The sequence below is a fragment of the Ixodes scapularis genome, unplaced genomic scaffold (assembly GCF_016920785.2).
Source record: "Ixodes scapularis isolate PalLabHiFi unplaced genomic scaffold, ASM1692078v2 PGA_scaffold1__304_contigs__length_218370807, whole genome shotgun sequence".
NCBI classification, from domain to species: domain Eukaryota; kingdom Metazoa; phylum Arthropoda; class Arachnida; order Ixodida; family Ixodidae; genus Ixodes; species Ixodes scapularis.
In genome coordinates, this window is record NW_024609846.1 from 158,567,611 (window position 1) to 158,581,478 (window position 13,868).

Genomic DNA, 13,868 nt, shown 5'->3' on the forward strand with positions numbered 1-13,868 from the left:
CGGCAGCTTTCAAGAAAAAAGTGATTTTACGTGCGGAAGCGTCAAACAACTGCGTGGCTGCACGGGAGTTCGACGTTGCAGAAAAGTGCGTCAGTTTAAAGACCGTGTGCGAAAGCTGTACACGGAGTGGATGGGGAAGACCGACAACCCACTCACTCCAACGGGCCGAGTTAAGCGGGCATCCCTCGCCGAGGTTGCATCATGGGTCGCGGCCGCCTGGTACAATCTTCAAGACGCGCTTGTCGCAAGATCTTTCAAGAAGTGCGGTCTTTCAAATGCCATGGATGGCACCGAGGACGACGCCGTATACGAGGACAGTGACAAAGAGGACAGTGATTCATGCGCATCGTCGTCCGATGAGTGATTGCGAAAGTGCAAAATAAACATTTCTTTTAGCCCTGTACGATCATTGCTTCCGTGCTTGATATGTTCGCGTAACACATCGGCGATACTGCGGGCGTTCGAGTGGCCGATTAGTCACGCGGTGCCAGGCACCGCGTAACGGCGGCTCAGAGCTTGCGGGGGTCAACCTATACGCCGTTCCAACTTTTTTTTTTTTTTCGGGGGTCCCGAAGTTAGGGGGTCGACCTATACGACGTATCGACCAATATGCGAGTAAATACGGTAGTCTGTGGTTGCTCAAAACTACGACCAAGACGACGGGCAACATGGCTGATGAAGCTGTTGGTGTAGCCATTCTTTCCGAGGTCGGCAATGACAGCCTGTTCTTCACTTTCATCTTTCTCTAAGGAACAGATATTCTGAGCTTTGGACAGCAGGGTCGCAACCACTGACGCCTTGTGACTAATAGGGTGGTATGAGTCAAACCAAAGGTAACGTCTAGAGTGGGTTGGCTTCCTGTATACAATAAACTTCATGTCTTCACCTACTTGCTTGACAAGCATGTCAAGAAACAGCAAGGTGCCGTGTTTCTCACATTCTAATGTAAACTGGATGGCCGGCTCAATGAAGCTTAGGTGTGTTAGAAACTTGTCTAGCTCTGATGTTTTTAGGACACAAAAGTAATCATCGACGTAGTGTAGAAACACATTGGGGCTAGCTGAGAATGACTGCAGCGCCCTTCGTTCGATTGCTTTCATCGTCAGGTTTGCCGTAGTAACTGAAATAGAAGCACCTATTGCGGTTCCGTTGGTCTGGCTGAAGAACTCTCCTTGGAAGCTGAAGTAGGTGCTGTGAAGGCAGAATTCAAGGAGGCAGCATATTTCATCCACGCTAAGGCAGGTTCTTTCGTTCACGTCTTTCTCCTTTTCGAGAGTGTTTCTGGCAGTGGCTACTGCCAGGGGCACTGGAACGCTTGTGAACAGTGAAATTACATTGAATGACACTAAACTGTCCCCGGTGGTGACCTTGAGTTCCGAAACGAGCTCCACGAAATGATTGGCGTTTCACACGTTGGTTGTCGTTCTTCCGACAAGAGGGGAAAGGGTACCATAAAGGTAGTTGGATAGTGACCGAAGCAGTGACGTTGTAAAGTGTACGATAGGCCAGAGGGGAACATTTGGCTTATGGGCCTTAGAGAGTCCAAAGAAACCAGAAGCAGAGCCATTTCGGCATACGAGCCGTAGATAAAGGTTCTTTGATTCTGGATGTTTCATGAAAATTTATGCCAGGAGTTTGTTCAAATTTGTCTGAACTTGTGTCGTGACGTCCTTTTACAGCAGAGCTGTTAAGGGCTAGTTTCTCCAGTATCGTGTCCCCCCCAAAGAAATGTCGACACAAAACTCTGGACAGCTGCCGCCATCTATGAGCGACGGCAGCAAGCATGCCGGTTGTCTGGTTGCCGCCGTCAATCATAGATGGCGGCAACCTTTCCAGCCTTTCCACTCTGGTTTTCACCAAAGTGGGGGGAAAACTGTGAGGGCACTTATGCATAGCACTCTGGTTTTCACCAGAGTGAAAAGGCTGAATTTCACTACGTGTCGTCCTAGAAGTCATCCTTGAGGTCGTCCGAGAGGTTGTCCTAGAAGTCATCCTTAAGGTCGTCCTAGACGTCGTCCTTGAGGTCGTCCTAGATGTCGGTCCTGAGGTCGTCCTAGGCATCATCCTTGCATGCAGTATCGCTACGTTCAGGACTCTCCTCGATTTTACAAAAGCCTGTCGAGATGCGCACGTAGCCCACAGAGCCTTCTTCTCAAGCGCCTCGTCCATACATGTGAAGGTCACAAAATCCTCGACCAGGCAGAGCACCATCTGGTTAAAGCCCGTATTCAAAAGTGTTAAGCAACCCTCAAGAAGAAAGAACTAGACTTGTTCTTCATTCGTTGGCAGCTTGAACACCCTATCCCAGATATCTCTCCAACCCTTCAGTCTTTCATTGAAGACATTGCTTCCACTTCTGCACAAAACAACACGATTCTCAGAAGGAGAAGCTCTTGACGCTGAAAATTAATATGTGAATCAAGACACGGAGCCGACACTGCCAGGTTAGTTGCAAACCTCTCCTCTAGGGAACTCTCTGCAATCAAGACTGTTGTTTTGGCAACAGGCCACGGCTTCAACGTGACCACGACAAAGCCGCCCATACCAAAGGTTATTATTAATAATGGGCATTATTAATAATTTAACATTATTAATAATGGGCAAACGCCAACCAATCTCTAAAAAAAGGTAGGGTCCCAACGTTTCGGTGCCAGCTTGGCATCTTCTTCAGGGGGGGTTTATAGGGGAGAAGCAGCTTCTTTCTTCAGCAGGTACCTCTTCAACAGGTACCTTTTTAACAGGTATGAATCTAAATTAAGTTCATCAAAATCTTGCAGAGTACAAATTCTAAGCCCGTTACTGTTACCTCAGCTTCGATTCTATATGCTGCAATACAAACTTTTCCTACAATGCAAAATTTTAACTTGGTTTAGATACAAGTTTTTCTCATTAAAAATGGCCCTTCGTAATGGGGATTTGCATGTAAACAATGTTACAGTATGAAACATGAAGATAGCCAAGGGAGGGAAAACTTGTAAAATTCAGTACCCCCCCCCCCCCCCGCCCTTCCACACACAAAATGTAGTCGACCCTATATGCATATGCACAGAGGCAATCCCTCCACTTCCCACAAGTCATGGAGATCCACACTGTTCATGACTGTACCTCGTAATTACTAACTCTAAAAATAAAACTGTTCTGGATCCTCAATTTTCATATAGGTAGAGCAATCAGATGGAGTGTTCAGAATTCACCAAAATTCGAATAAATATTTTAAAGTTTTAAATATTTGCACGTGTACAATAGTCGGCAATTTTCTGTCGAATAGACGTGTTGCAAAACGTGCAGCGCCGTCTGCGGTGCCCAAAGGAGAGACAAGAACGGTAGATATGCAGTGCAATGCCGTTAGTGCAGACAAGCGACCGACAATTTTTGCCGTCTGTTTCTTAGAATCGTAGGGATGTCGAAAATCTACTTGCGCAGTAAAAAGTGCTAATTTGGAGTATTAACCTAAGCAGTAAATTTTTGGGCCCACCAATACCCCTTGAAACTAATATGTAAAAAAGCACCGATGTTGTCCCCACACTAACAGTGTTGCTCTGTGCACAGAACCGGTCGTAGCGGACGACAGAGGTGAAGGAGGACAGAGGTGAAGGAGGAAAAGCGATCAAGTGTGCTACCCTCTCCAATCTCTCACTCTTTTTTGTGTCACATGGTAGACGGTACAAGGGCAAGGTACAGGCATCCCCTGTAGAGGACATTGCGGATTTTCGCAAAAGGTTTATTTTAGAAGTGAAAGACTCCTCTATGGCTCTGATTGGTACCTGGGATGTGTGAGCATACGGGCAGCCATTGCTTTCACTGTATGAACGGGACTCAGGGTACAAGTATAAAGGGCGGTATAAAGGGTACAAGTATAAAGGGACTACTCTGCCAAAGAAAGTTGCCCCTGGCTATAGTAGGCACCCGAAGCAACACAGATTCAAAGCCCGGTCGGTGGCTCGAGATGATCCTCACCTGTTTCTCCGTGCCGAGCGTCTCGGGCTTTGTGAGATGGCTGTAGTAGATGTCGACGTACGTCTTGACCTGTTTCGCCCTGAGGCACGCAAAATCCCACGTGGCCTGGCTGTGGCACTTGGTGATGTGACTCACATGAGCTTGCATCGCAAACCTCCACCATTCCCTTGCGCTGTATATATTGAAGAAATGCAGAACGTTAAATGCTGCAAAACTATATATGGCTGTCTTGTCTGTAGAGCCAAAAGGAGAGTGAAGAGATAATTTTGCTTGATAGAAACTTTGCTGAAGAACTCTTTTCTGTACACTTCCTTGAATTGAGCCTAAAGATTGCGCAAAGCCTGTATCAAACTGTGCCAGGCTACACGGCACCTTTCCCTTGCAGGTTCATCTGCTTATGTTGCTTTAAAAAGAGGCTAGTAAAGCTTCAGAGGACTGGACATGCTGAAACATTAAAACAAGTATGTAACATATCCAGGTCACATTACATAACCTCGAATTTATGTATGAAAGTCACTACGAAAAATAGCAACAAGTAGGAAGAGTGGAGGACATTGAAAAAGCACACAAGAGCAGTTGAGTCTTATTTGGTGCCGCAAACATTGTGACAGACCCAAGAAAGGTTTCTAAAATCAACACCTATTTTTTAATTATTGTCATAGCACAAAAGGCAGAGCAAAAAAAAAATTCTGTTTTTATATTTAAATAAAGACATAGTACCAAAAAAATGAGACAGCAAAAGAAAAAAAACTACCTATGATAAGCTAGAGGTGGCACATGATCTAGAAAAGTGGCAGAACAGATTGTTCCAATTGTGCCAAACAATGGAGGCAAGCCAGTGCACTCACTTTCCTTGAACGGAAACAGTTGGTCTCCACCTCCTGTATTTCCATGACAGGTCTATCCGCTCAAGCTCCCTCAGGCTGAACACCATCTGCCGGTATTGTTCCTAAAATAAATGAAACAACGGCCAGACGCTTATTCCCAGCAATGCTTCATATGCGGACATACTATTCACTGCAGAACACAAGAGCAAGACACAAAACATTGGAGCATACTAAAAGCAGTGTACATATATCTAAACTTAAGCAATACACCGTATAAGCTTGACATACATTATATCCACAAGTACACCACAAAAACAAAATAGTACTTGTGTTTTAAATTGTCTAAATTAACTGGAAAAAATAATGACAACCCATTTGACACAAAATCTAAGGCAACAGCATTTTTAGAATTGGAAATGTAACCTAAAAGCAGCATGCATAACATTCGGCAGCATATGTTATGCTGTCAACAAATCTGGGTCCATAAATGAAAAGAAGTATTCTCAAGCTCATTAGTGCTGATGCAAAGTAGACTTGAATTCTCTTCTGTCATTAAAGTGGGACAAATGATCAGAAATATAAAGTGAACATGCCATATTTCCTATTAAGAGCAGTGTTGGGAAGTACTTTAAGTACACTGAACTTATACTATTTCAAGTAGGTTTAGAAAACTAGTACTTTATTTGAAGTACATTGTCTGAATATGTACTTGTATTTTACTCAAGATATATTTTCTGGTACTTTCCAAGAAACTACAACTCCAGACCTAACGGTACATTTTCTAGCTTTGGTCTTGATAAATTTGTATGACAAAATGATGCTCTGTCAGCAAAAAGGTGCCTTATAAGTTGGATTCCGTGTTTTCTGAGTTTATTTTTAATCAAATTCGGAGGGTGTTTGTCTAAGTTTATTTTTTTGTCGAAAATTTGGATTTTATTGGAGTTAATTTTTGTTTGATTCCCAATTCTCCAAAACTTGGACTTTAATTTCACAGTGTTTCTTATTAAAAATAAATAAATATTATTCGTGTGTAAACGTATACTAGACAAAAAAAAAAAAGTGATTGCATCAATTAATATTTTCTGCAGTTGGATTTGACATTGATGCCATTACTACTGGCAATATGTACTAATTCGTCATACGACAAAAGTTGCATGCAAATGTTACTTCAATAAATTTCGATACCTTTAAATCAATAAACTCCTGGAGGTAATCACTGGGAAGCTTGTATTCATTCAATACTACTCCATCAACCTACCGCATGAGCTAGAGTGGTGAAGGATATAATAGAGAAGTTTCAACTGTCCCTCTTTACCACTTTATGCAATCCTACGGTCCATAGCTTTCACTGTTACAAAAACACATCCTCTCCTTCCTCTAAAGCACAAATAGTATGACCCAAACCGGAAACATAAACAGTGACTTTTGTCGTAACCCGAAAGTACAATGACCTGTTGTCCTGACCGAAATTTGAAAGATAAGTGTGATGGCATTTTCCCAGGACCATTGCGCTGATCAAACCATTAATTGTAAAATACTTTTGTGTGTGTGTGAGGGGGGGGAAACTGGCACATCCAAATTCGGAGTTTATAGGATAAATCCAAATTGACCCAAATTTTTCCGGCGGGTGTTTTTTTTGGAGTTTTTCAGATTTATCCGAAAACGCGAAACCCTACTTATAAGTTGTTTGTGTTAAATAGTTTGTGAGTGAAGAAAATAACTGATGAACCCCCATTTCCCCTAAAACAATGTGTATCAATTTATCAAAAAAAAAAAGGGTTACTCTACTATAGGGAAATGAAAAGACATTATCAAAGATTGTGTTAAAAAGTAATTGTACTTTACTTTGAAAGTACATTGTATTTATAATTCAGGGAGTTTCCGAGAAACGAGAGCTGTGTTTTTCAGCCCGGGTAAATAAACTCTGCACAGCAAAAAGCTCTAACACCGTGAGAATGTGACGCTGGAGATTGGGACAGAATGAAAAAGTTTGAGAACATGATGTTACCTTGATCAAAATATAATTGAGAAAAACAAAATTTCTCTACATGCCGACATTCACCTAAGCCTCATATCGTTAAAACAAGAAATAACACTGTGTGAGCATCTGGCATCTATTTCAGTGAAGAAAAAAAAACTTCTCAGCAAGACAGGATATTGGAGACTCCAGCAAAATTGACGGCACCAAGCGGCTAGAACAGAAAGTTGTGGCGGCAGGTTCACTCTCCAACCTTCCAGAGCAAATCAGATAAGCACAGCACCTGGTGGTCAAAACACGAAACCGTGAAAGTTGGTTAAAAAAACGTGATAAAAATCGCCACTTGTTTTTTTTTCTTGCTGACAAGTTGTTGTTTTTTTCCACCGATAGGATACTACAGGCTACCACAGTGTCATTTCTTGTTTTGACGATATTAGACTTAGCTGGACGTCAGCTCTTCGAGATTTTCCTCAATAATCTTTTGATCCAGGCAACGTCATGTTTTCAAACTTTCGCGTTCTATCCCAACCGCTACTGCCACATTCTCATGAAGTTCGAGCTTTCTGCAATGCTTAGTTTATTTACCCAAGCCGAAAAACACGGTACTCGTTTCTCGGGAGCTGTGCAGCAAACATAGAATCTAAGATGGCGGCTTCTCGGCGGTGTTTCCCACTGATTGCTCGAGACGATTTAGTCTGAAAAATCGAACTTTCAAACTTCGAGCTGTCCGAAACATCGGTCATGAATAGTATGCACTATTTCTATCGGGTAGGTCACGGTTCCTCCTTTAGGTCCGAAATATCAAACAGGTCCAAATCATCGGCTTCCGAAACATCAGTCAGCGACTGCATTTGGGAAGCAATAAACACACCAGTCCGGGATGCGTTGCAAGCAACACAGCGTCACAAAGAAAGTTGCCCACCTCGTTGAGAGTGATGGAGAACTTGTCCAGCTGGAGGTCGCAGACGAGCCGGGGCTTGGAGCGCGACCTGAGGGGCTGGGCGGAGCAGTTCCTCGAGATCTGGGCCTGGGCGCTGGTGGTGGCCAGCAGGTACGAGTGCGGACGCAGCAGCTTGGTCGTTGTCATCCCGTGGGTCTGCTGCTTCTTCATGGCATCCTAGAACCAGCCAAAAACAGTGCTGAGAAATGTTGTGTCAGCATTTCTTTGCTGCTCTCTTTCGTACACCGGTAAACCGACCGTAGTTGAGCCAGGAAGGAGAAGGCATCACCAAAGCCCTACTACTAGAAGGGAGCGAAAGACTTTCAACCCCCGTCGCATTCGGCGGTCGGGTAGTTCAGGTTTGCTCGTAACTCTCCCGTCCACGAACATACCGCCAGTCATCGACAAGCCCCTCTAGTGAAAAGTGGCGAATGGACTTGAACCACAAATCGTGTACTGTGGTTTAGAGTGTGTGGTAGTCTCCCCCCCGGCTCTGCCCCTTTTGCCATCATGATGGCGCCAACGGACAAGGTGGCCGACAGGGGTGCATGTACCGAGCTTGAACAAAACGCCGAAGAATGGTCAATTGAAAATAAAAAAACAGCCCCTATGCGTTTCGTAATTACCTTCACTTGAAATGCATAAAATAAGAGCTCTCCTAAAAAGCTATGACAGAGATTGGAGGTAATGAAAATAAAAAAATTGCTGGCAGAAAACTAGGCATCCATAGCAGGAGATGCATTCATGTTGAGAAAGGGGCAGGCTGAATTCGTTGGTGCTGGAAAAAAAAGAGGAAAGTAAACAGCGAAAAGGTGTGGTTGTCCCTACCTATTCAATACAGAGGACTCAAGTGTCCCTACTTCAGATACAAACTTTATATCAAGTGGAAGTCAGTTGCCTTCAGTGGTTTTCCGACATACCCTGAACCAGGGGCGGATGCAGGAATTTCCTGAGGGGGGGGTCAGGTGTTGGTCAGCATACCATATGTTTAGGAACCCCCTCCCCCTCTCCTTCGTTTTACGCCCTAAAATTTACACAAGCAGAAATCAAGAGGGGGGTCAGGACATCCGGACCCCCCCTCTAAATTTGCCCCTGCCCTGAATACTATAGATGTTTCTGCCAGCCCAATCTATCGACCCTGAATTGAACAGACCTTTTCATCCTCCTCCGCATGGGCGCTGCCATCTTGGAATCACGTGACGCGGCAGCCATTAGGTTGCTTCAACTTGCTGCTCTGCTCTCCCCTCCATGCCTTGGCGGATGCGTTGTATTCGTGTTTTTCGTCACGTTTCACCGCGCTATCTTGTCTTACTTCGGAAACTACTCGAAGACTAAGACATCACGAGGGTTCAAAGGTCCTTATGAAACCGAGGTTTGTTTACTAATAGTGATGGAACATTTTCAGTAAGAAGCGCTTATATTAATATCGCGCATTTAGGATCGGAAGGCGTCAAGAATAGTAAGCGCAAGGAGCCTATCTGTATTTCCTGAAAGAAGAGTTCTTTGTATTAAAAATAAATCGAAAACAGATTATTTTAATTATGTGAGGAAACTCGCGGAGGCGATAGACAACGAACGTTTAATTTGTATCTCTTCTGAGGCTGAAAGTAATGGTACGTCAACATCAGGCGATTTGTTTGTTAATAATATCACACATTCTTGTGTTTGAGCATAGAAAAAATCGTAAGGGTGCAGGCGAGCTGGTGAATATTAACCATGTTGAATTAACCTGAGACTGGGGTAGAGAAGAAACATCAAAACGTAGAAAGGACAGAAAATAGACATGACGACGTCTCAACTCTTAAGACGTCGTCCTGTCTATTTTCTGTCCCTTCTACGTTTTGATGTTTCTTCTCTATCCCAGTCTCAGGTTAATTCAACATGGTTGTGTTTGAGGTTCTCAATCTTTTTTTTTTTTGTGACGTAAACATTTGGTTGGTCGGTTTATTTATGAAGCTTAAAAAAATTGTATACCGCGCTCGCTCCCATTTCGACAGTCATTTAAGTGATTGATTGATTATGTTTGGATAACCAGGGCCATTTACTTAATTAATCTTAGCACAAAGGTTGAGTCTTCCCGCGTAAGAAACTACCACAGACACTTAACAGTAGCGAGTTTTAGAATAGCGTGCACAAAGAAATAACGTCTTTTCTATTTGCAAATCCAAAACGCGGTTTGGGTTCGGCGCTTGCGCAATAATAACAATACTTGCTCTGTCTTTTTGTTTTTTTTTGCATACGTTGTTTTATTCTTTGCCTGTATCTGAAGTGCGCAATAATTGACGCCGAAAAAAAAAAAAAAAAGAGCCGTCTGCTTAGCAATGACCTGTGTCCAGGATTGTCGATGGCGAATAGAGGTTTACTTTTGGTGGCTGGCGACGCCGAAATTCACAGAGCAAATCTGTTCAAACAAATAAATATTTGTTCACACAGGTCCGTGAAGTGGTGCCCAGCGCTAGAATTCAGCCAAACTTTCCGAGGTATTCCTCCTCTTGCGCCCTTTAATTTTATGTGGCCAATTTTATGGAACGCAAATGCCAGATTTCATTTGACGGGACTGTCACTTATATCTTGAGTAAGCAAATGTTCATATAAAAATAATTTATTTCCTAAGGCCAATATCGCGAAATGCTGCTTATGATTACTTTAGAAGGGTCGATAATTAAGAAATTTCCTACACGGCCGGTCAAAACATAGTCAAGTACTGAGTTAAAAAAAAGGCCGAGATGGTACTGCTTGGTTATATTAATTATCTGCGTCCCGACACAATACGTTTTTTAGTCTGCGAAGTTCACTATATGTTAGGTGCCCCGAAAACCAAAGAGTGAGTAGTAAACTCGCGAGTTCATCTGTTCTGGCCGATTCAGCACATTGCTAATCAAACTGTCAATATGCTTCTTTACACTCACGTGTTAGTCTCTTCATTAGTTTGTTTTTCTAGAAACTGGTGTCATCGGGCACGGCCGCAGACGATAGTACTCTTCCCTGTACATCAGTTAGGCGTTTCGCAACCGACCATAATCAGATACGCCAAAGGAGTTGGTCAAAAAGCCCGCAGTTTAGGCTAAAATAAAATACACCTTGTAGTCCTCAGAGTGGTTGAATACCATTGTTTCATTGGTTGTGTGCTACAAAAAAAAAAATAATAATAATCGTATCACAAAATTAAGCAAAAACAATGTAAAACAGCAACATAGCCGAGTTCATGTTGAAACCGAAACCAACCAAATTGAAGCAACCTAATGGCGCCAAGTGCGTCAGCGCCCTCTATCCGCCGGTGAGGCAACTATTACAATGAAAAGGTCTGTACATTCAGGAACCCAGGTTGTAGACAAACCAAAATGAAGCCAAAAATTGGAACAAAAAAAACTGGAACCAAGCATTTTGCCCAAAATAAGCTTTTGTAAAAAACTAAACTTGCTGCCAAAATATTAGGTTTACCAAAAACATTCCTGACATCTCTTAAAAAAAGATAAAAAATATCCGAAATGTAAACTTACAGCCATTGCCATGATGTCCAAGCCCCCGAGCATGGTGACATCAGTGTCCCAGTAGACGGCACACCCATTGAGCTGCAGCGACTGGTGGGCAATTTCTTCTGCCGCCTCTTGGGGTGCGTCGTGCTGGTCAGGAAATTTCACGCAACCAGACATCAAACTCCATGCATCAACCTCATAATCTGTCACAATGTGATTTTATCCAGGTCAATCCTAATATTAAGGTGCACCTCCCAAGTACATTATCCAAAAAGTGATATCTTGATTGAAAAATATCAAGCCCTTACACTATGCCATCAATTACAATATCCAAAATATGCATACACATCAACTATGCGGAAGAAAAATTTCAAACTTTCAGGCTTATTATTGATTTATCTGCTTATTAATCCAAATACTGTAAACAAGTGACAAAATTATGCGCAAGCATTTACAGAAACAAAAGATAACCTCCTGTAGTATGCGAGCTTGAGCTCATTATATGGGGGAGCGGTTAAGCAGATTCGCAAATGCACCAACACTACAGTGACTTGCACCAAAAGCTCTTTCTTCAAAGCCGTAAACAGCAACTCAGATTTGAGAATGTTCAATAAAAATTTGCAACTTACTTCCTTTCCAGAAGCACCTTGGGAAGACAAGGCTTGGATTGTGATTCCACATGCGAAGGGATTCTGCGCATCCGTGAAGTCATCCTCATACCTGAGGTGCACATCTTTGATCTTGAACTGCAAGAAAAAAACAAAAGTAATATGTGAAAAATTAAAGCAGAAAAATGTTACATTTGAGGTTCATTAAATAAGGCAATCAGATGAACCTACTATGTTACATCAACAATGGCACATTATCGGGTGCCCTCCTAAAAATGGCGACAGCAGAAAGCAAGGTCGGGGAAAGGGGGGATGCATGCAGAGGCTTGCTGCAAAAAGGTCCATTACTCTTTTCTAACTTCAGGAATAGGAACATTACCAAAGAAAGAAGCTAGTTTGGTCACTTTACTGTCCATACATGCTTGTATTCCGAGTGGAGCTGACTTTAATGCGAGACTGTCCCATGGAGTGAGCTGACGTCATACTCTTTGAAGCCGCGCCAAACGGCACCTTAAATCCTTTCTCCAAGTGAAGCCAGCTCCCAGCTATGAAAACATATGAAAAACCTAGACAGCGGTAACTAGTTTCCCCGATCCCAAAGGTGCAGAGGGAAGCTGATGGATTTCGGCTTCGGTCCCATTGGCTGGCGCGCGTCGTAGTTTCAAGGAACAAGGCTCCCATTGACCGCTGCGCGTCAGTTTCAACGACCGCCACCCCATGGCGTTGAATGTCCATCAGCGCGCCAGTAACACAAAGAATCCAAGGTCAGAGCAGCGAGGAGAGGGCTCACTCTGCCGTCGACGCAAATACGCCACACATGAAACAAGGGAGCGGAAGAATGACGTGCATGCTTTTGCATACACAGCTCATAAGAAGTGCTTAGATGTACCTCGAGCCTTTTTTAATGCGAAAGCGTTAACTGTCCCATGGAGCAAACCGACATCATCAGCTTTGAAGCGGCGTTAAATGGGCCCTTCCCTTGTCTCAATGTCGTCTGTAGCAGAAATCTGATGGATAGGCTCCTATTGGCTGGCGCGTCATCAAGGAGCAAGGCTCCCATTGGCTCTCGTGCGGTGTAGTTCCAAAAAATGCCACCAGCAGTGATGGAAGTGGCATCTGACATTTTTTAGTAGCTTTTGTAGCAGGCAAAATATTGGTTTGGAGCAGCCACTGACGCTTTAGGAGCAGATGGCAACATCTGTTACCATGTCACATGAAAATTAAAATGTGATCACATAGCTAAATGAGTTCATCTTTGATAATGACTGAGGGTTCCTCCTTAATACTGAAGCATATTATTATATTTTGTAGTTAGAATAGACTGGACACAAAAGGAACAGACAGCCTTCTTTTTAGAAATATGACTGAGGTCGGAGTAAGTTCCATTTACAATAGCTGTTAAAACTAGTTGACAAATGAAGCACAGTGCAACACTTTAGCTGAGCTAAAACCTCTCTCTCTCCGTCCCCCTTTTACGCTCAGTTGTTAGTTTAGCCTGTAAACATAATTCCTGTAATATGACAGCAAAAAATCGGCATATCCGCTAAAAAATTCTTGAATCAAAAAACATCTCCCCAAGTTTTATGAACACAGAACTCAAGGTTCTAATGCCATAAACTGCAAAACCAACTACCCACAAATACTACGAGAACCTACACTTGTGCTTTAAAAGTGATACTGAGCTTTAGCAGCGTCGAACCAGAGTTGAGTCAAAGTTCGCTGCAGCCCTTTCGATTGACTGCTGCACGGGAACTACCTCGGCAACCGTATTTATTCAAATAGAGACTCCCATTTTTTCTCCTTTCTTGACACAGCTGTTATGAAAGTTTAGAGGTCAACCTACGTCCAAGACCAAGGAAGGTCGACCTATAATAGTGCCGAGTACAATTTCCGAGCAAATCGCGCTAACCCACGCACTCCCTCATGTCAGCCGCTGCTCCTAGTGCTCCGGTGTAAAGCGGCGAAGCTCGACGCGCACACGCTGGTGTAGGATAGTGAGGGTTGATGCGAGCGGCACAAGTACCGCGGCGCATTGTAGCCACGATATGGAGGCATGTGGCAGACGTAATAATCGAGTGATCT

General features: G+C 43.3%; 1 protein-coding gene and 1 long non-coding RNA gene across 4 annotated transcripts in view; both read right to left on the reverse strand.

Moving 5' to 3' along the window:
- LOC120848601 overlaps window positions 1-13,868 on the reverse strand; it is a 396,114-nt gene that overhangs the window by 199,526 nt on the left and 182,720 nt on the right. The window lies entirely within an intron of this gene.
- Window positions 1-13,868, reverse strand: part of LOC115332524 (vacuolar protein sorting-associated protein 13D) — a 192,001-nt gene that overhangs the window by 170,480 nt on the left and 7,653 nt on the right. For all 3 annotated transcript variants that reach the window (XM_029994924.4, XM_029994936.4, XM_029994930.4), the window contains exons 7-11: window positions 11,808-11,924; window positions 11,203-11,325; window positions 7,685-7,879; window positions 4,806-4,906; window positions 3,958-4,129 (exon numbers count right to left, since the gene is read on the reverse strand). In XM_029994924.4, the coding sequence (XP_029850784.2) occupies window positions 3,958-4,129; window positions 4,806-4,906; window positions 7,685-7,879; window positions 11,203-11,325; window positions 11,808-11,924 (708 nt within the window). The remainder of the gene's footprint in view (window positions 1-3,957; window positions 4,130-4,805; window positions 4,907-7,684; window positions 7,880-11,202; window positions 11,326-11,807; window positions 11,925-13,868) is intronic.